General features: G+C 33.6%; 1 protein-coding gene across 4 annotated transcripts in view; it reads right to left on the bottom strand.

Annotated features, from left to right (window-relative positions):
• Positions 1–1,909: 1,909 nt before the first annotated feature.
• The window catches only part of crm (cramped chromatin regulator), a 44,661-nt gene continuing 24,361 nt past the window's right edge, over positions 1,910–22,209 (bottom strand). Inside the window, exons 4-22 of one of the 4 annotated variants that reach the window (XM_089711356.1) lie at positions 21,086–21,236; positions 20,439–20,738; positions 19,328–19,531; positions 16,783–16,958; positions 16,255–16,390; positions 15,853–16,014; positions 15,092–15,519; positions 14,768–14,881; positions 14,264–14,377; positions 13,738–14,008; positions 13,162–13,279; positions 12,507–12,609; positions 5,601–5,705; positions 5,137–5,308; positions 4,665–4,776; positions 3,974–4,077; positions 3,432–3,572; positions 2,729–2,868; positions 1,910–2,318 (exon numbers count right to left, since the gene is read on the bottom strand). In XM_089711356.1, the coding sequence (XP_089567482.1) occupies positions 2,202–2,318; positions 2,729–2,868; positions 3,432–3,572; positions 3,974–4,077; positions 4,665–4,776; positions 5,137–5,308; positions 5,601–5,705; positions 12,507–12,609; positions 13,162–13,279; positions 13,738–14,008; positions 14,264–14,377; positions 14,768–14,881; positions 15,092–15,519; positions 15,853–16,014; positions 16,255–16,390; positions 16,783–16,958; positions 19,328–19,531; positions 20,439–20,738; positions 21,086–21,236 (3,168 nt within the window). In that variant the 3' untranslated portion in view covers positions 1,910–2,201. The remainder of the gene's footprint in view (positions 2,319–2,728; positions 2,869–3,431; positions 3,573–3,973; positions 4,078–4,664; positions 4,777–5,136; positions 5,309–5,600; positions 5,706–12,506; positions 12,610–13,161; positions 13,280–13,737; positions 14,009–14,263; positions 14,378–14,767; positions 14,882–15,091; positions 15,520–15,852; positions 16,015–16,254; positions 16,391–16,782; positions 16,959–19,327; positions 19,532–20,438; positions 20,739–21,085; positions 21,237–22,209) is intronic. The other 3 variants (XM_089711358.1, XM_089711357.1, XM_089711359.1) reach the window with 3 other exon arrangements.

Raw genomic sequence — 22,209 nt, 5'->3', positions numbered from 1 at the left:
CTACAAGAAAGTCCGCGATATTCCATTCAAAAGATATAAAGAATTTTTAAAAGTGTCAATTTACAGAAAATAGAAGGTATACTGTTTAATACAATGAGGAGGCACATATTGTAATACTGTGGAGGAGGCGTAGTGCGGGACGGGGTGAAGGTGAGGAGGGAAGGGATATTCGCAGGAACTACTTTGATTCCGATTTGAAAAATTCTTTCAGTGTTAGATAGCCCATTGATCGAGGAAGGCTATAGTAGGCTATATTGTACCATAACACTTAGACCAACAGGAGTGGAGCCACGCGGGTGAAACCGCGGAGCGCAGCTAGTATATAATAAACATATTACTTCTAGATGGGTAATACATAATATTATGTATATACACATACCTATATATTATATAATATGTATATATATGTATATATAAAGTACGTACGTAATACGTAAGTATTAACAGATACACACGTTAATTATATTGACCGACCCGCGAAGGCGCAAAAAAAAACGAAATTTACTTAATAATAATTTATTGTAATAAAAAAATTACATTTAAATTATCTCTAGCTTAATTAACTACGTCCCTCCGGTTCAATGTTGGAACCAAGAGTGTCCATTGTCTTCGGCGGGGCAGCGTCACGGTGGTGGTGATTGTAATACTTTCTAACCTTCGGTTTTGGTTTCCAATCTGTTCATCCTGTAGCTACAATCCAAATTTGTCGTAAATTATCCGGTTCAGAAAAACTGTAACAAGCCATTGAATATTTCAGATTCTATATTTAATTAAATACACACTGCAGAATATATATTATTATTTCCCATAATAGTGGGTAACAATTTGTAGAAAAGTTGGCAACACAAAATTTTTTAGGTTAAAATTTATAATTGTTATTTTTGTGGTTTTTAATCAATGTTTTCAAGTCAACAGCACGTGATACACAATATATTAACACGCTGAAATATCATGAAGGCCTATAAACTGATAAAGAGTTGTATACTTACGAGTGAAAAGACAATCCAGGCATTTTCGTTCCACTATCACTTTTACACCCTTTAACGCTACACCGCACCATGGTATTATTTTATAAGGTATTAACAGTAAGTCTAAATCATGCAAAACCAAACATACCATGAATTACGTAACTTAGAACATGTAAAAACTATATTTTTATGGAAGACGATAGCTAGCTGTCAAACTTTGTTTATGAAAGTAGGTTGCTATTCTTGAAAAAAGTGGCACGCTGCGTGAAACAAAAAATTTCTTTTTCTTGTGTGAATGCGACATAAGATATCAATTTGTCTATTGGTTTCTCTGTCTACGTAAAAACCCAACTCAAATCGACAATTCAAACGACGCGGCCATTTGGCGCGTTTCGTGTGACATCACAGTTCATGACAACAACCAAATCAAGTCAAGAAAATAGTTGAACATGTTTTACAAAATTTCTTTGATTCAATATCGTTATTCGTTTCTTTGCCTAGGAAATTTATCGCTTTCGATTAATGTTCTGTAGATTCTAAACCAATAAGGATGTAAAATATGAGGTTGATTATTACAGAACAATATTATATTTACAGTGAGGTAATCGTGGTGTTTTTTTCAAGATTATTAGAGCGTATACGCACTATGCGGGTAGCCGCATTGCGGGTAGCCGTCCGGCTGACCGCAAGCACAATTATGTACGTAATATTCATTTCTATGCGCACTGTGCGGTCTGCGGTAGCCGCATCGCAGTGCGCATAGAAATGAATATTACGTACATAATTGTGCTTGCGGTCAGCCGGACGGCTACCCGCAATGCGGCTACCAGCATAGTGCGTATACGCTCTTAGAGAGTTCTTATGAATTTCTTTTTTCGGGTTTCTTTTATTTCTTTCTAAATTTGACGGATTGAAACGATAATAATTATTGTTAAAATAATCATCTTTATTAAATTTCATTGACACAAAAATGTACCAAAAGGTAAACTAATCAAGGAACAAATACATAAAACAATAAAACATTATACTTAATCGTATTGTTAAAACTTGAAAACCTAGATTTAAAATTATTATTTGTGCTTATACAATTATACTTGTACAATTCAAATTTTTTAGTCGAAAAACGTTTGATTTAGACTACATTTAAAAACATTTCATCATTGTATGTGTGCAAATTACAAAACTACATGATTATTTTATTTTCTTTTATCCATTTTCTCTTTTACTTAGTATTCATGACATTTCATTATTCAAATCAGGTTGATCCGTAACTTCTGCAGCGAGGTCTGCAAACTTTGCAACGTAGTCCACACTCGACTCCGCCATTAAAGACTGCAGCTGGGAATCCACCTGGAGGCAAATTAAATTTATTTAGATTTTTATTAAATATTATACAACAGTATACAAATATTATATAAAAACTTACGAGTTATATGAATAAAACACAATCACTCAAAAAATGTCCGAAACAAAAGTCTGCCTGCGCGTACATATGGCAGAGTATTATTGTATAATTGTATAAGGCAGAGTAGTATTGTATAGTTCATTAGAAAAATGAACTATACAATACACTTTGAACATTACTGCCACGTAAAAAAGCGTCAATTTCAATGAATATTCGCTCCGGAATGGCGAAAGACTCAGGTTCGAATCCTGCCTCAAATTCGATGATAGATTTTTTTTCTATTCTTTAAAAATATCTCGATTAATGAATTTATTTTGTGAATTATGTGTGTATAGTGAATATGAATTTATTTTACCGTGAGCTCCGGGTGCGGTCTCCCCTCGAGCTGGTTAAGGAAGCTGCTGAGGGAGAAGTCCTGCACGGAGCCCTCGAGCCAGCCCTCTGCGTTCAGCAGCCGGGAGGGCGACAGGGACATCGAGTCTGATGGGAGGAACCCTGCCGTGTTGCCAGTTTATTATTTATTTAAATTAAATACACATAACAGGTCAGGTCTAATCTTGATTTTTATTAAATTAATTTAAATTGTAATACTGGCATGATTTTAAAAGAGCAACTATGGAGTTTCTTGCCTGTTCTTCTCCATAGGATACCGCTTTCCGAATCGGTGGTAAATTTTAAAAATACGTTATGACGATTCAAACCTGCTTCTAAAAGAAGTCTAATGGAATAAATAAATGTTTGAGTTTGAATATTGCCAGTTTTTTGTATTATTATTTGCTTCACATCTTGAAATTAACACATAGACAAAGGCAATCATTTAATATGAGATACATACATACATGTAATTACTTAAATATTTTAATGATATTTAAATACACTCGAGCAAGCACAATTCACACTACACCATGCTGCAGCCGTGCCTTGCCGTAGCCGAAAAACAAATGAAACCGTCAAAGTAAAAGTCTTATTACAAAACATGTTTTTGCGTTAAACTATAGACAAAGGCAAATTTAAAACTCTGAACTAAAGTTAAACCCAATAAAACATTATAAACTCACCAGTAATATCAGTGGGTTCAGACTTGCCCACTACACTGACTTCCGAGTTCGATTCCTGTTTCAGCTTCAACGTGTCCGCGCTCTGGCTGCTCGGCTCGCTCTTTATGCTAAGGTCTAACTCGCCTTCTGGGGCTGCTTCATCTGGATACATAATTTTATTTTAATATTTGTATTTTTATTAATTTAAGTTATAAAAATTACAGTTAATAATAAAAATTGCTGCTGATCAAACAAAATTTTTTAAATCTACCCTATAGAAACAAATCAGAAAATGGTACATACAAATAATACATTTTTTTTCGTATCGGTATAGTCGTTTTTGCATGGTTGAATAAAAATCACATCAAATAAACTTTTTAAAATCTTTTATAATATAGACAATTCGACCTTACTAGGTATCAACTATTCTATAAAACTGTAGTTCTCAATAACTATTATCATTTAAGGGGTATAAAAATTACGAATATGGCAAGACTGATTTAGATTTTATATTTTATCATAGAATTCAGTCAGGAAATGTTTAAATAAAACTGTTTATTCACCATTATCATCATCATCATCAGGCTGGTTGATGGGGATGCGACGGTCTCCGTCGTGAAAGAAGAATTGACCGTTTGACTCGCTCAGCACGTAATAGGCGGACAGACTGAAATAAAAATAAAATAAAAAAACAATTAAAAAATGATGGAATAACGAAGACATGTTATAATAAAACGAGTGTTTGAAACTGATAATATTATAATTAGTGACACTATGACAACGGCTGATATTATAGCAGTTTGATGATATGCAACTTTTAAAAGAATTTCATAAGAAAAAAATAATCTAGATAGAATGAAATGTGCAAAATGCCTAAAAGGGGAAAAAATGAGCGTGTGTGCCGAGCACACGTGTCAGAAGTGAAACTTCTTTGGCAAGATTCAAAGATACCAAAATCGTTGCCTTACTCTACGACAACGGTATTGCCATGACACAAATTGAAATTATACTCTCAACGCGCCTAAACAAGTTTCACTTTAACAAGAACAATAAATAATCGTATAAATAAAAAAATACGTGTGGCACTCGGGGACTGCCGCGGTAAAGCTATTGCATGCTATGCCTTCAAGCCTGTGCCCCTCCGTGCCCGTCGGAGTGGGGAGCGTGAGGTTTTTCGTTACGGAATTTCTGGATTCGGTCACCGCGCTCAAGACCCGCGATAGAAGCTATGCAATAGCTTAAAAAATAACTCACTCAGCAGTAGAAGTGGGAGGTGGTGGGGGAGGTCGGGGCAGCAGTCGAGTGTTGCCAGCCGTCGCACTGGCGCCAGCTGCTGCGCTCGGCACTAGCTTCACTGGGATTAAGTCTGTTTTGCAAAAAATAAGTTAATTAATGTCTATGAGAAATGTATGTAAAACATTTAAAATTGCACGGCACACGAATCAGAATCTGTTTATTTCAACTAGACTTCTTAAAGAAACGCCTTTGAATCTTAAAAATATATTTTCCACCGGTTCGAAAAACAGATACTCTGTAGAATTAAGCCCCATTCACATGATGCTATTTTCTTGTACAAATTGAATAAAAAACAAATTTAAATCAAAACAAGTATAACAAATCAGTATAGTAAGTAACAAATCAGTTTTGCTTAAACTACGCAAGCCATTTATGGCCTCCTTTTTGTATGCAACTGGAATTTGCAAAATAACAAAATATTGATACTTACTACTAGGCGGGGGCAGTTTAGGCAAAAGGGGCAATAGCCTTTGCACCACAACTCTACTGGCCCGTTCCAAACGAGGTCTGCCCCGTTTCTTTAGCCGGGGCAAATCGTCCAGATTCACCTGCCCCCGGGAGAGGCTCTGCAAAATTTCCATTTCACGTGATTTTTTTATTATCTGTGAGCGTATAAATAAAACAAAAAAAATGTAAGAAAAATATACTTAAATGTGGAAAAAAACAATACGTGTTTTCAGATGTTCCAGGGCGCTAGGAAATACGCTTTTGAAGGAATAAAATTTTCAATTCGCATCACATATTAATTTTTGATTAGTTTTATATTCATTTTGTTATGAATTAGTACACTAAATATTTGTTAACATGGCGAAAATTCTTTACATTCCATTTGATAAAACAAAACCAATATATTCTACAATTTAAAAAATAACAAATTAAATTAAAACAACATACATCGTGGTTAGGTCTGGGTGCGATGGGTGTAGGATGCCTGAACACAGAACCTTCATTGAGTTTGGTGCCTAAGTACGGGATTTCTGTGGGGTACGCTTGTGGTTTCTGAAAGAAAAAAATAACATTTAATATTGAATTGCTCTCACTTTTAGGGTTCCGTTACCCAAAAGGTAAAACGGGACCTTACTACTGAGACTATGTTGTCTGTCTGTCCGTCTCCAGGCTGTATCTCATATACCGTGATAGCTAGAAAGTAGAAACAACTGAACTTAAGGAGAAGATAGACTCCTTAAGTCAAATGTTAACTGATGTGAACCAGAAATACTCTTCTGCCCAAATGCAAATTAACGAGCATATACAAGAGGCAGATTATCTTATTAAGTTGAGCAATGAGAATATGGATCGTTTTGAGTCGCTGACCAATAAATATGTATGTCAGTGTTCAAACAATGACAATGAGCAACCGTCGCCCCATAAGCCTGACTACACAGACATACATAATGTTAAACCCACTACCACAATTCCAACCAGTAATACTAAATGCCTTTCAAAGCAGGAAATAATTGTGTTGTCAGATAATATTGGTCAGGGATTTGGCGCTATGCTCAACAATTTAGGGCTTAAAGTTACTAATGTTTGTACGCCTAACAGTTCATTTAAATATATAATCAAACCACTGGATCATTTCAGCTTTAATAAGAATAATATTGTAATTATATTATATGGGGACAGTTTAAATATAAATAATAAGGATATTGATGTAGGATTAAAAAAAATGTTAGATATTAGTAGTAAGACTAAATGTAAATTTATTAGTGTCCGACCGAAACTGGTTTCCACGCCGAAACCGAAACCGAAACCGAATGTTCGGCCGTGGCTTCAGTTTCGGCCGAAACCGAAACCGAAACCGAAACTCACGTGGTCAAGTATGAAATTTCTAAAAATACTGAACTTTGGTGCATTTTACCTATTATTTTGCCTTAATTAGGGCATGAAATGAAAACACAGTATATTCAATTTGTTGTAATCATTTATTTAATATAAAATAAAAAAATAATATTTTTAAAATATTGATAATAACAATTTTAATTTTTATTATTTTTTCAAATTAAGTTCTCAGTAAAATCAGTCATCTAAATCAAATCAGTAATTGAGTATTTGAATGAAATTTTTTTTTGTGATAAATGGAAAGATTATATATTAGTTTTATAACAAAACTGTTTTTATTTTTATTTTTTTTGCAATAATTCAAAAGTTATTTCAAAATAAAAATTAGTCTTTGAATCCAGTACCGAAGACACGCCGACAACTCCCGAAGCGTCACCCGAGCGCGTGTGACGTCATAATGTTAGTTTTCACTCATTGCAGTTGATACAAAAATAAATATAGTTTGAAAAACTAAACAGGATAATAAGATAAATTCATGAAATTATTGTATTGTTACCGGGTTTTTATAAGTATACAAATTTAAATTAAATCCGTCGGTTTATAGTGGGTTTAAATCGAATCGAAAGGAGAATTGGTTACTTACAAACATATGTTTTAAGCTGATCCTGGCGATTCTTATCAGGATAAAAGGATAAATTTATGATATTATTGTATTGTCATTGGACCTTGATAAGTGTTCAAAATTTGAACAAAATCCGTCGGTTTTAAGTGGGTCAAAATCGAGTCGAAACTTCGAAAGGTTACATACAAACATACAGGTGAAGCTAATAAAAGCGTGTTAATAATAAATACAGTGTTTTGATCTATTTAATTTTGTTGTCATTATTAAATTACATATTAATTATATTAATTGTTAATTATATTATTTAAATTTATATTAAAAATGGCGAACCTCAAAAGTTATCGTTTTGTACCATTATGTACGAATACTACAAAGGCAACTCCTGACAAAAATCGGTGATCATAAATTGTATATCAACATCAAGAATATTATTTTCGTAACTAACTAACTAATTCGGAACCAACAAACAAATCGTATCTTAGCAATAAATTTTCAATATTATTGTCTAGTCACGTGTAATAGCCGTAAACGATATATGTACTGCAGTTAATAGCTATAACATTTTGACGTCACAATCTATGGTGACCAGTCATGGCGCGTTTGTAGTCACGTGATTCTAATTTAAATTTCATCAATTTTTAATTGCTTATAATTAACGGAAAAAATTTTTTTTTGAAGTTATTTGCATTAAATATCAATATTATTAATAATAAAGTTTCAAAATACATAAAAAAAATCAATAATTTTTTTTTATTCAAATACTCAATTGTTACTATGTATTACTTTAAACACTAAGTTTTGGTATTTTGAGATCTTTCTCTTTATTAAAGAGTCTTTAATACCTACTTTGGATTGGTATTTGTACTTAGAAATCAGTCTCTTTTAGGTACCTCTTATATAAAAATAATAATTATTAATTACTATTACACCCAGTTTCAATCTCAACATAGATAATCAAAAATTGTTTCCACCAGCGTGGGTCAACCAAAGCTTTGACAGCGTCCGTCAAAGCGTTGCCGATGAAAACGAAGTTAGGCGAGCGTGAACGTGTGTGAACTAAGTTCACTGAACTTGCGAAATAAGTTTCGGTTTCGGCAAAAGTTTCGGCCGATTTTGGCCGAAACCGAAACTGCGGCCGAAACTTGATTTTTGGCCGAAACTCGGCCGAAACCGAAACCGAAACCGAAAGTTCGGTCGGACACTAAAATTTATGTTGTGTACCTTGCCATACCTACCTGGTTTAACACAAGAACAAAATAGATTAATTCATAATATGAATTTAAAATTGTATAACCTAACAAATCATCATCGTGATGCATTTATTTACTTTGACATTAACTCATGTATTAAATCTTTTACTTTGACAAAGAATACAGTGTATCTGCCATATAGATATAAGCGTGAACTTGCTATGTTAATAGCATATAATATTAACCAGTCTGGTACATGTTCGGTATCAGACCATCAATCTACTATAATTTTATGTAGTAGTAATTTTATACATCAACCTAGATTAAGTGTAGACAGACAATCTAGCCCTAAGCTAGATTTAAACTAGTATATAAGACAACAGCTAAGCAGTCTTTTTCCATTGTGCATCAAAATATTCAAGGCTTGGCTAGCAAATTGTTAGAAATAGAATTGTTTCTGAATGATAACAATATTAAAATATTTTGTGTAACAGAACATTGGCTTAAACAATGTCAGTCGTTAGTAAATATTGAAAATTACAAATTAAAAAGTATATACTTTAGGACACAGGCTATTCACGGAGGTTCTGTTATTTTTGTACATGATAGTGTAAAATGTAAAGAACGAACTGACATTGTTAGTCTTTCTGTAGAACGGACCATTGAACTGTCCTGTGTGGAGCTGGAGCGTTATATTATTGTTTGCGTTTATAGACCCCCTTCCAGTGACTATAATATGTTTGAGACAGTAATGGAAGAAATATTAAAGCGTCTAAGCAGGAGTAAAAAAAAAGTTATAGTATGTGGTGATTTTAATATTGATTTACTTTTACAAACACAAACGGCTACACGAATTGTTAATTTGTTTCAGTCATTTAATCTATATAAACTTTTTAACGAACCCACACGAATTACACCTACTTCTGCAACTTGTATTGATAATATATACTGTGACTGCATCTGTTTAGAGAAAAATATTCTCAATACATTGACTTCGGATCACTGTGGCCAGAAAGTAGTTTTTGAATGGGATTGCATACCTACATTTAAAAGGATTAATGTTAGGCCTATAACTAAAAAAGGCATTAATAAATTTAGGAATAATATTAATAAAAACCTGCCCGTACTAAATGATCAATCCTATCCTAATAGTCCTTGTGAAATGTTTAAAAATCTTTTTAATTTAGTACATAAAGAATTTGAAAAAATATTTAAAGTTAAATCTTTAAATATTACCAAGGATTTACCATTTAGTAAATGGGCGACAGCTAGTATACATAGGTGCAGGAACATTCTTTATGAATTATATGGTATGAAGCAATATAATAAAGACCCATCTTTTCTTAGTTATGTTAGAAATTACTCAAAAATTTTTAAAAAAGTTTGTTTCACTGCAAAGCGTTTGTATATCAAAGAAAAAATACGCGACTCTGATAATAAAGTTAAAACAGTTTGGTCAATTATTAATGGTGAAATGGGTAAAAGCAAATCAAGTAATACCATAAAACTTGTAAATAATGACAGGGTTATTGACAAAAGTGCTGATGTTGCGCTTGCTTTTGAAGAATTCTTCAGTAGTGTCCCTGCTACTATTACTAATAGTTTAAATTCGTCTTCAGCACTTGCAGAGACCTTTTTGAGGGACCATGTTGCGGAGTGCAGTACATTATTTGAATTACGACACGTAACTGCTAATGATATTGTTACTGCCTTTAAGACGCTTAATCTTAAAAATACTTGTGATCTTTGGGGAATGTCCGTAAATTTAGTTAATAATATAATAGAAAATATTGCGAAAAATTTAGCTTCCATATTTAATAAGTGTTGTGACTATGGTACATTTCCTAATTTACTAAAGCTTAGTAAAGTTATACCTTTATTTAAGAAGGGCGATCAAGAAGACTGTAACAATTATAGACCTATCTCTATTTTACCAACATTAAGTAAGGTATTCGAGAAGTTAATATTAAACCAATTGAGTAGTCATTTTGCAAATAATAATTTACTGCACACCAAACAGTTTGGTTTCACAAAGGGGCGCTCAACCACAGATGCTGGAGTTGCACTTCTAACACATATATATAAGGCATGGGAAAACTCAAAAAATGCTCTAGGGATATTTTGTGACCTCTCCAAGGCATTTGACTGCGTTGAACATTGTACTTTTGTTACGTAAACTTAATCACTATGGAATTAAAGGAAAAGCCCAGAACCTCATAGCGTCATACCTGCATGATAGGATACAGACTGTAGTTGTTAATGGAGAACGTTCTAGCGGTGCGTCAATTAACATTGGTGTTCCACAGGGGTCAATTTTAGGTCCCTTCTTGTTCTTGGTATATATCAATGATCTTCCCTATTATTTGCAGGATAGGTGTGAAATAGTTCTGTTTGCAGATGATACCTCATTAATTTTTAATGTGGATAGGCATGACCCAAATGTTGACGAAGTGAACAGTGCTCTTTTACACATATCTGAATGGTTTACTGCCAATAATTTATAAATGTCAAAAAAACCACTTGTGTTGAATTTTTACTTCCTAATGTAAAAAAGTTGAACAGAGATATTACCTTGAACGGGGAGGTATTGCATCCTACTGAGTCTACTGTATTTCTAGGGTTAACATTGGACGAGAAACTACAGTGGGGAGCCCATGTCAACACCGCTGCAGGTAAGCTCAGTTCTGCTGCATATGCAGTCCGAAAAATAAGGCATCTCACCGATGAAGATACGGCTAGATTGGTTTATTTCAGCTACTTTCATAGCATTATGTCCTATGGAATTCTACTGTGGGGCAGGGCTGCAGATATAGAAACTATATTTATCTTACAGAAAAGAGCCATCCGCTCTATATATAATTTACGTGCTCGGGACTCACTTAGAGATCATTTTAAGAATACTGGTATCCTTACTGTACCATCACAGTATATATTTAATAATATTTTGCATGTACACAAAAGCTCTGACTTACACACAAGAGTAGGAGATAGACACGATTATGGCACAAGGAACAAGAATAGAATTGAAATGCCATTTTTCCGATTAGCTAAAGTTAAAAATTCATTTATGGGTCAAGGTATACGCTTATACAATAGAATTCCTCACAATATTAAAGAGTTTAGTAGTTCTAAATTTAAAACTTACATAAAAAATGTACTAGTTCAGAGAGCGTACTACAGTATTCAGGAATATATGGACGATAAAGACAAATGGAGGGTTGTCGCGTAAACACCACAGGACAGTTCTTTGGCATATTATGTAGTTAGGTAGATATAAGTTACATATTATGTAAATTTATTGACATTATTTAAAAGAGCAACTATGGAGTTTCTTGCCGATTCTTCTCCATAGATACTGCTTTCCGAATCGGTGGTAAATGTTAAAAATACTATGTAATGACGATTCGAAAGTGCTACTAAATAGTAGTCTAATTGAATAAATGAATGTTTGAGTTTGAGTTTGAGTTTGAAAGCTGAAATTTTCACAAATGATGTATTTCCGTTGCCGCTATAACAACAAATACTAAAAAAAATTAAAATATATATATATATATATATATATATATATATATATATATATATATATATATACTAGCTTTCCGCCCGCGGCTTCGCCCGCGTTTTCAAAGAAAAACCCGTTCCCGTAGGATTTCCGGGATAAAACCTATCCTATGTCCTTTCTCGGGTATCAAAATATCTCTATACCAAATTTCATGCAAATTGGTTCAGTAGTTAAGGCGTGATTGAGTAACAGACAGACAGACAGAGTTACTTTCGCATTTATAATATTAGTATGGATTAAGGGGATATATATATATCCCCATAGTACGGAACCTTTCGTGCGCGAGTCCGACTCGCACTTGGCCGGTCTTACAAAAGGGAGAGAGTATGTCGATTTGGGTGCATTTTATTTTTGTTGACTTGTTTGTGAACTTGGTCCATAATTTTCGTATATGTACACATACACACTGTACAACAGTAATAATAGATTAATAAAACCCCGCGCACTTGAATTTCTATCAATTTTTTTATTCTATAGCAGACCTCATATTATATTTTCCTTAATTTAAATACCATATGTATCTTTTTTCAGACACTCGTCCAACAACCAATTATTATAGCACAAACTAATTTTTTTTCACATGATTTACAATTAATTGTTACTCAACACAATATTGTTCAATATTAATAAATTATAAAAAATACCTGTTTCTTCGGACAAATATGCCCACAGTTGCATTTAGACACCGTAGTGTTGGTGACCGCGCCCACGTGACTGTTTCCAGCGAGAGCGAGCAAGCGTTTTAACCTGATTTCGAGAAAATTATTAAAATATATTTACTAGCGACATCTAAGGTAGAACATGTAAATTATAAGTGTAATGTCATTGACAAAATGTTTAAAGTCATTTGCACCGAATAACCGGCATGTTTGTTTTTGAAGTGAAACTTCTTTATCGGGGTTGGAAAAAAATTTAGTGTAACATTTTTTCTTTACGCGTGACATTTTTCCGTTAAGCGCTTGTTTTTATCCCTACCACGCGTGATTGACGTATTTCTGTAAAATTCCATAAATTATTTTTTGGAAAATAAGGTCATAAAGAAGTTTCACTTCTTACGTGTGTACACTAGTACACGCACACATTTTTTTTAATATGTATACACAGTTTCTTTCGACAGCTCTGTCGCATAGAATCATATTTTTTATTGAGCTTCAAAAGAAGCTTAACACTTTATTTTGGGAAAATGAAATGTGTCACTAGCATAAAATGTTTATTTTACACACGATCATTACTCTTATGCTTTTTTGTGTTGTGTCACTTGTGTGCATCTAAATAAATATATCATTTTAAAGTTAATACCTATCACTAAGTTGTAAAAAGCCATCAAGTGGCGGTTGTGTTGGTGGCCGATTGACCAACTTGCTGACTAATTTTAACGCGCCTGTCTTGTGTTCTGGGGATGCTGGGGCTTCTCCTGCTGTATACGAAACAATATTTTATGAAATAAATTAGACATAAAGTAAAATAATAAAAAAAACGGTACTGTTATATCTGCTAAGATTAATCGTTAAAGAGTAAGAACGAGAACTAAAATAATCTTTAAATAATATAATTAAATTAAACTGAATGCCCATTATTTACAAAAATATATTTTATAGTGCAGTAATTAATAAAATATATATCGCAGTCATGTGATTGAATGCAGATTCAGAGTCATTCAACAATATGCCGAGCGCAAAATCCGCTCTCTTCAAAGAGCTATTTTACAATCCGCTAACTAGTTGGACGTTGTGTGACGCTAGTTAAATCAACGTTCGGCCTAGTCATTCAATGAACGCGCTGGTCATTCAATCAAATGGCAGATTCAATCAGATGACGGCTACATGTATATAACAAAATGCTACAAAATAGCAAGCTACGAAACTTTATACTTACGTTTCCTCTCATCCCCCGACATGCCATCATTGCTATCTTGACTGAAAGTATTCTTCGGCGAAAATATATCCGTATCGCTTTTCTCTCTTTCCTCTTCCACCGAACTATCGCCCTTTTCCGGGGTCTTATTGCCCTTCTCCCTCTTATCGATAAGTCTGTCTTTTTCTAGCTTGTCGCATTCTGAGTTTTTGAGCGATCTGATTGGCTGCGGTAGAGGGGGCGTGGCTTCCGCCCACCAATAGTCGAGCTCGAGTTTTGAACGTGATCCGAACTAGAAAACATTACATTATTTTTAAATTTAACTGCTGCAGTTTATAGAAATGTGTATAATGCCGGTGACATTTATAGTTAGTGTCCTGGTTAAAATATTTAATACATTAGCAGCAACCATTTAAATTTGACATAATATCATTAAAAATATGCGAAAGCACATTGCTATCAAATCAATTCAAATCAATGTTTATTTCTAAGTGTAACTTTCTTTTTTCGCAATCTTCCACAAAACATTTATTTATTATTATTTTACCATCAAATACAGATCCCCAATAGTAAGATCGGCTGCATCATGTTCAGCCCATCCCGCGCGGATTTGTTTCAACGCTGTCTCTACATCTATCACTGGTTTGGCTTCTTCTTCTGACTGAAATTTTAAATTAATATATTAATGTGTTAATAACGCAGTAGGTTGGGTAAAAAATATATGCGTGTACTAGTGTACACACGTAAGAAGTGAAACTTCTTTATGACCTTATTTAAAAAAAATACTATACATGCAACTTTACAGAAATACGTCGAATCACGCGTGGTAGGGATAAGAAAAAGATGGCACGTAACGGAAAAATGTCACGCGTATCGAAAAAATGTTACACTAAATTTTTATCCAACCCCGATAAAGAAGTTTCACTTCAAAAATATATTATTTGCCCTATTCAAATTACTTTTTTATTAATTCAATAGGTTCTTTCTGTCCCCTTTAAATCATTAAACATACAGACTATAAACTATCTAAATGAATTATTTTTTTTTTTACCTTTGGTTCTTCCACCTTGGCATCTTCACTCTTGGCCTCATCGTTTGAATCTTTCTCCAGAACGAGCGTGTAAACGCTGCCTCCACGTTTTTTGGGACGAATTCGAAACTTTACCTGAAATTTTGCTAGAGTCGGTAAATAAATAATATCTTGAGGTGTTTTTTCCATCGGCTCTTATTAAACAATGAAGAGAAAATATGCCTTGCAGGTATCAAGTATTGCATTAAAATATTGGACAAAATTGAAAATTTAATAGGTGATTAACAATAGTTTTATCGGCAGGCAACCCGTTCAACTATGAAATAAATAAAAATTGTACATTACCTTTAAATTCTTAAACTTGCTATCCTTATCCGTTTTGCCATCACTCTCATTATCTGTATCACTCTTATTATACTTCTCTTCGTCTTCCATTTCTGAAAAGCTATCTTTTTCTCTTTCCGACATAACGTTGTCTCTCTCTGATACAGGGTTATCTCTTTCTGTTATAACGTTATCTCTTTCTGGCTCTCTTTCCCCATCTTCTTCTGCCGTTTCTTCAGATTTCAAGTCTTTTTCATCTTCAGTGCTTGGTTTTTCCTCATCGTCATGTATATTTTTAAAATGCGCCATTAATTCTATGCCGTCAATCGCGGTTTCGTCAATGTTAATTAGTTTATTCGATTCAGGGTCATCTAATTTTAATTTTTTATCATCTTTATCCTTTTCGGATGTACTGTCTTTTCTTTGGCGTTTTGGTGTCCGTATTTTTACTGAAATAAAAAAAATATGGAAAAGTGTGACTTATGTACAAATTTATAGTATCGCATTTAATTCCATTTTACAATGAAACTTTAATCGACACTCAAGCAGATTTTATCTTGATAAAAAAAAAATCTTATGGATGTAAGTGTATTAACAGTCTATTAATAACTCAGGCCCCGGAATCACAGACACAATAGAAAATCTATTGTGTCGTGGACCGATCGGGCCGTTCGGGGCTCAATGGGTTAAAGTCAACATTTATTACCTCATGACTACTATCGATTTTCCATTAAATTTCCATTACTTTGCAATACAATTACCCCATCATTTCTACCACTTACCGCTATCTTTATCCCGGTGCAAGGACCCCATCCTCTCCAAATAAGACGAGAAGCAGATCTTCTGACTGGAGAGCTGTTCGCTTGGACTTAAAACTGGCAGGTGGATCTCTGCACCAGGTCTGGGACCGAGATGGAGTACTAGCTTTGTCGGTTTTGTTCTTTCTACAAATAGTAAAATGAACATGGCTGCAGAGCTTTATTAGGCTCCTATTAGTTCTTTTGTGGTAATAAAATATAATAATAAGGCGGTAATAAAATAAGGCGATAAAAATATCTTTAATTACAATTTTTGCTCAAATTTTAGGTAGTAGATTTCATTCTAAAAAAAAATTCTAAGAATTCCCAATGAAATATACAAAAATCGAAGTTTAAGAAACAAATTATGATCAATGGATAAAATACCTTGCGTGATAATCCTATCTGTCTCCAAATTCAGATGTGCCTCGAGATCTCCCTTGCTGCCATGGATATCAAACTCATCAGGGTTAGCTGCTTCTTTATCTATGCCATTCTGTGTAGCGTGTTTTTTGTAGTGCGACTGTTATTGAGTTAAGTTTGTAAATAATACAGGGAATCAGTGAAATAGAAGGTATTTCAGATGTTTTTATTGACAGAACTATTTGGTACAATAATAATTATTAAGATATTTTTTAATCAACCACCCTTAAACGTTTTAGGGTGATTGGAAACTTGGAAAATGGCATATATGTATTATTATTTATTTACATGTCAAGGAATAACTTCATATCATTTATGCTTCTGTTAAGTTTTCTTAGCGACATAAAGTTAATCACCAATTTTTATACCAATATGTATAATATACCAATTATGTAAGTTCCCGTCATGTGGAAAGAAAGAAAATACATTTATTTGTTAACATGTAAGTACCTACCCACTTCATAATACTCCATTAATAAATCAAAAGGATACACTCTTCCACCGCTTCTCTAGCGCTCTAATAAACGCACTGAGTCGCGTACGCAGCGGTAACGCAACAGCTGCGCGCGGGTTATGCGCAGCCGCTTGTACGCGCGACCATGCGCACGTGTTGCGTGCGCGCAGGACGATTTGTGCGCGGGAGCATACGCGTGTACCGCATGCGCGTTCTGTATGACGGATTGATTTTTTTTATAGCCGATATTCGTTTATGATAATTGTATAAGTGTTATTACCTACTGTGAATGCCTTGCACCTATAATTGATAAATACATTAGATGATTAGATACAATTGGTTAATATTAATGTCTATTTATTGTTGGTGTTATTTATATGAATAAGTAAATAAAATAAAATAGCAGAGCGGCAAAGGTTGGTCACCTTATGTTAAGTAATGACACGTGTGTGTTATAGCGATAATTAGATAAATGCATACCTTTTGTAATAAGACAAAATGAAATAGAACATTTTAAAACCTGAAAAATATTAGTCATTTTTAAGGTCTATACGAACTACGAAGACTTGACAAAAAATCTGTATTTCTATAACGCCAATTTACTTGACCAGTCGCTGTGAGATGTTTGTTTTGATCAACGAGAGTAAAAAGGCAACGAAAAGTGGAAGGATTTCTTACTAGAAAAATAAAAATTACACATAATATGCATTGTGTGAAATAAGGTTGGGCGACTCAAAAATGTCCATGGGCCAACGCTACCCATTGTGTAGAGCACAATGGATAGTTGGCCCAACAAATGATCGTCGATGTTACATTACAGCGATTATGAAAAAAACATCCACATCATATGCATTTAGGCCGTCTACACTATCGTGATTGCCTCTACTCGCCCAACGCTGCCCATTATAAAGATGGCTGAAATAGGTAAGGTTTGGCGAAGCAAAAATCTCATTTGTTTCAGAAAATTTACTTAAAAGGCGTTTAACAGATATGCAACAATGATGATGTCCACAAACAATAAAAAAAATGCATCGTTAATTGGGAAAATCTAGTCACAATTAATTACTATAATTAAAACGTATAAAAAGTTGATACTACAATTTAATTGTCGTCATGCAATCTATTTATACAGATAGAGGATTTTATAAATTTACATTGTTTACATAAATGCAATGTATGCGGATATGCTTGAAGGGATTATTTAAACTATAATATTATCAGGCAAATTTAATTTGATGTCCACTGGTAATTTAAGGGTTTCATAGTACATAATTACAAAATAATATATTTACATATATATGCTTTGTATATAGAATAAAAAGATATAATCAACAATGTTCTATCTAATCTATGATAGTGATTGCGTTATAATGAATGGCATAAAATTTAATATTTTCAAAATTATATTATTTGAATAAAAATAATTGCAAAGTGATGCTGAGATTGACTTACAACCGAGTTTTTTGTTATAATTGAGGGTATATTTTAAAATAATTATGGGTTCAAACTAGACAATGCCTTGTTCCTATTATGTTTGTCGTTACACTACCTGCCCCAATAAAATGTGCTTGGATTATAAAAAAAAATTGATAATCGAATTATTACTTGCAAATATTTTAAAATCAACGCAATTGTTAATGGAAGAAAAATAGAGAGCGAATACCAAATACATTTTATACATAAAATATAGACCATATTATAATTTATAACTATTAACTAAGGAGCAATTCTATAACTTAATAATTAAATTAAACTCTATCATTACACCGGCAATTAAGTCTATTAAAGACAAGCGGTCCATTAACCATTGCATTGTCACAATTACATATTATATTTTCATACAATGGTGATGTCAATTTCATTTTTTAATGCATAGATTAAATTCCGTATTCGTTGTTGCGTAAAATTGTTGTATATTGCTAAATCCATGACAAATAGCCCTAATGGCTAATATTTTGTTTTGAATTAGTCATTTATTTAAAAACAGGTTTTTTTATATAGGTAATTTTATTTTTCCATAACAAAAAATGTTAAAACGTTCGAAGATTTTGTTTTCTATTTCATTAATTCTTATATAGCAAAACACCGAACATATTATGAACACGTGCTTAAGTTCGAGATTAATAAGGCTGGGCGTAAACAACTGACCACAGCCACTGCTGGCCAGCAACAGCCACTTGACACATTTTTTCATATATTTTGTATAGACGCATGCTATGGTGGCGACCACTCGATATAGAAGTGTCCGCGACCACCTGTATAAAAAAATGTTTCAAGTGGCTGTCGCTGGCCACCAGTGGCTGTAATCGGTAAAAAAATCCATTCAAGGTAAATATGAGTTTTTCGCTATTTTCTCTTAAACAGTCATTTTTATCAAAAAATTACTTCCGACCAAAATTGTAGATCTCAAAATTCTCTACAAAAAAGGTATCAATATTTTTTTCTAAGAGCTACCGTTTAAAAGTTACAATCGTCATAATATGCGTAAGCCAGTTTTTTTTTGTTTTAACAAAATACCAAAAGTAGATACTGCAAAAAAAGTCAAATTGAATGAATAAAATTAGAGTTTGAGTGTGCACTCACCCGTGATCTGGTTGAGTCGGCGCAGCGCGCGGCACATGGGCGTGCGCACGCGCATGGTGCGGCCGCGCGCGCGCACCGCCATGCTGCCGCCGCGCACCATCTCGCCGAGACGTGCGCACGTCTTCTCGCTTACCGACGCGAGTTTACGACGTAATTCGCCATAATTGATTAACGCGTATAGCTCCTGCGCTACCTTTTTCACGTCTGCGTGAAAGGGCAGGGAATTAGAAAGAGGAATATATTTAAGTAACGTGAATGTTTGAAAATGCGTTTTAAAATAAACGATGCACAAATCGTTAATATAATAAACTCTAGTAAAGAGCTCGCTATCGTTCGCGAAACTGTGACTAGTTACAATCCAACCAACTACCCTCATTTTCAAAATATTTCGTCAAAAAGCTTGTTAAATGGCGATTCTTTATCCGCTACCTTAATTATCTGTATTTAAAACGTTGGATCTATCCACCCAGGTAAATTCAACATTGCTTCAAAGTATGCAAGTAATTAGACTTTTTTTTATTAAAAGTTACACGCGTGAACTTTTGACACGTACAGTCACTTTTAAAATATATAATTTTACAAATTATAGATCATCTGTTATTAAAAACCAGAGATTTTCATAGAAAGATTGAAATTAATTCGCCATCTTTGACGTTAATGCTACTACAGGTCAATTATTCTAAAATACATCAAACATAAATTTTTAATCAACCTGAAACAATGTATTTAATTGCACTTATTAATGCATTGAATAAGTCGTAAAAACGATTAATATCTTTGAATATTTTAACTGTAATACACTGCTATACATATACCGCAGAACACAACTATTGACTCACACAATAAATTATGGATAAACCACGTGCTTTTTCTAAATCAATATGTAACAAAGACATAGTCATTAAGAATAAAACGGTATTATTAATTGCTCATATTGATTAGTATATCTATGCAATCATAAATATTTTTTTAGAAACAAACTGAACATAAAATGGTAATATTTTGTTGCAAAATGAGCTAAGAACCTTAATTTCTCCGTAAAACCGAAAAAATAAAATATATTCCTTAAAATTTCCAATCAAAATACCCAATTAGAATCCAAACCACTTACTTTCATCAAACTGCACATGCTTCGACAGCTTATGCCATGTCCTATAATAGAAATGGCTGACTTGGGTCTTCGTCTTCAGGATGCCATCAGGCATGCCCTTCTTTTTCATCTTGCCACAAATATACGCAGTGATGGCATCAAAGTCCTTCCCATATTCGTTGAGAGCTTCGAAGAAAAGACTTTTCTCATCAGCAGACCAGAGCGCTTTGGGCATTCGCTGCCTCACCGTTGGAAATTTCAGGGGATCCTTGTCATCTATTTTGTTTGGCGTTTCGCATTCTATAATTTCTGTGGACAATACTGTTTAATAGCAAAATTAAGATGAATTATTGCATTTTCTCCTATATCATTCTATATATGTATTGACATAATAATATCCTTTTACTACCTCAATTTTTTGAAGAATATCAGAGAATAGAAAACGAAATATTAATGAAAGTCGTATTTAACAAAGGTATCACCTATATTTTTCTAGCTTTTAAATGCATTTTTACTTATTTTAATCCGACTTTTCAAACACTACGGCAAAGGCGGTCACGCAAAAACTAGCCCGAATAAACCATCGAATTGAAAATCCATAAAGAATATCAACTTCAGAACTCCCTACAGAAACTGGATGGAACCTGGCCAAGTAACTATTAAAATACCTCGCTTATCAGCCGGCGACTCCAGTCTCAACTTCTTGATGACCCTCGCGCTAGTGCGCTGCTGTTGTTCCGTGGTCAGCGAGCCGAGCAGTTCCGTTCTCTCGTCCTCTGGTGGCCCGCCAGGGGACATCGTGGGGTCTTTTGGTGGTGCCTGCAATATGCAAGAACAAGAATCTAGAATGATTCGTCGAGCGATGGATAAAGTTCGTGCAGTGGGAATAATGTTTTGATTAACGTTGATAAGGTTGATAGTTCATAATACATATTATATGATATCCACGTTCGGGAACTCTGATACCACAAAAGACACAGACACACACACACACACACACACATACATTATGATACATCAAACATTACAACCTGTCGTTTCTGCATAGTGGCTTAAAAATAGCATCGATAAATATGTGCTGAAGAATGGATACAATCTTAATCAATTTTACACTCTGATTAGACAATATTATACGGGTAATATGCAGAATTCATAAATTATATTATTTTGAGTATGGTTATAATATCTAAAATTTATGACTAATAGACGTCGTTATTAAAACATTAAATAATTCACAATATCTTGCTAATGGATGTATCGATTTTCGTATCTACAATGTACAAAATAATTTAATTAACGCTTATAGTTACATATACTATATAAATATCGCCCTTTCTTCAACCATTAGTGTGCATGATTAGTTAAGTAATGTTTATTAATATTTAAGGAAGGTATCATAGCAAAAGATTGACAAAAAGTTGTTAACCAAACATAAATAAATTCACATTCCCATTTTTACGAATCATACTTAATAGCGTGTCGGTATATTTTGTACTGTACGGGCCGATTTTTCAATGCTTGGATAAAACTTATTCGTCGAATAATGTATAAAACTACCATTTTAAAAAAGGAATTCTAATTGCCCGTATTTGACAGTTTACGTGACATTTTAATATTATCGTGTAGACGGATAAGTTTTATCCAAGCATTGAAAAATCGGCCCTAAGTCAAAGTAATAAATAAATAAAAGTAACAGTCAAATATATTTACATTTTATTTTTATATATTATTACTAGCGGTCCGCCCCGGCTTCGCCCGTGGTACATAATATGAAAAATAGATGTTGGCCGAT

The sequence above is a fragment of the Colias philodice genome, chromosome 26 (assembly GCF_061535455.1).
Source record: "Colias philodice isolate Cphi_HAF_F1 chromosome 26, ilColPhil1 Martin Lab GWU primary, whole genome shotgun sequence".
NCBI lineage: Eukaryota > Metazoa > Arthropoda > Insecta > Lepidoptera > Pieridae > Colias > Colias philodice.
Note: the sequence above shows the minus strand (reverse complement) of the source record. Positions and strands in the feature narration are given on the sequence as shown.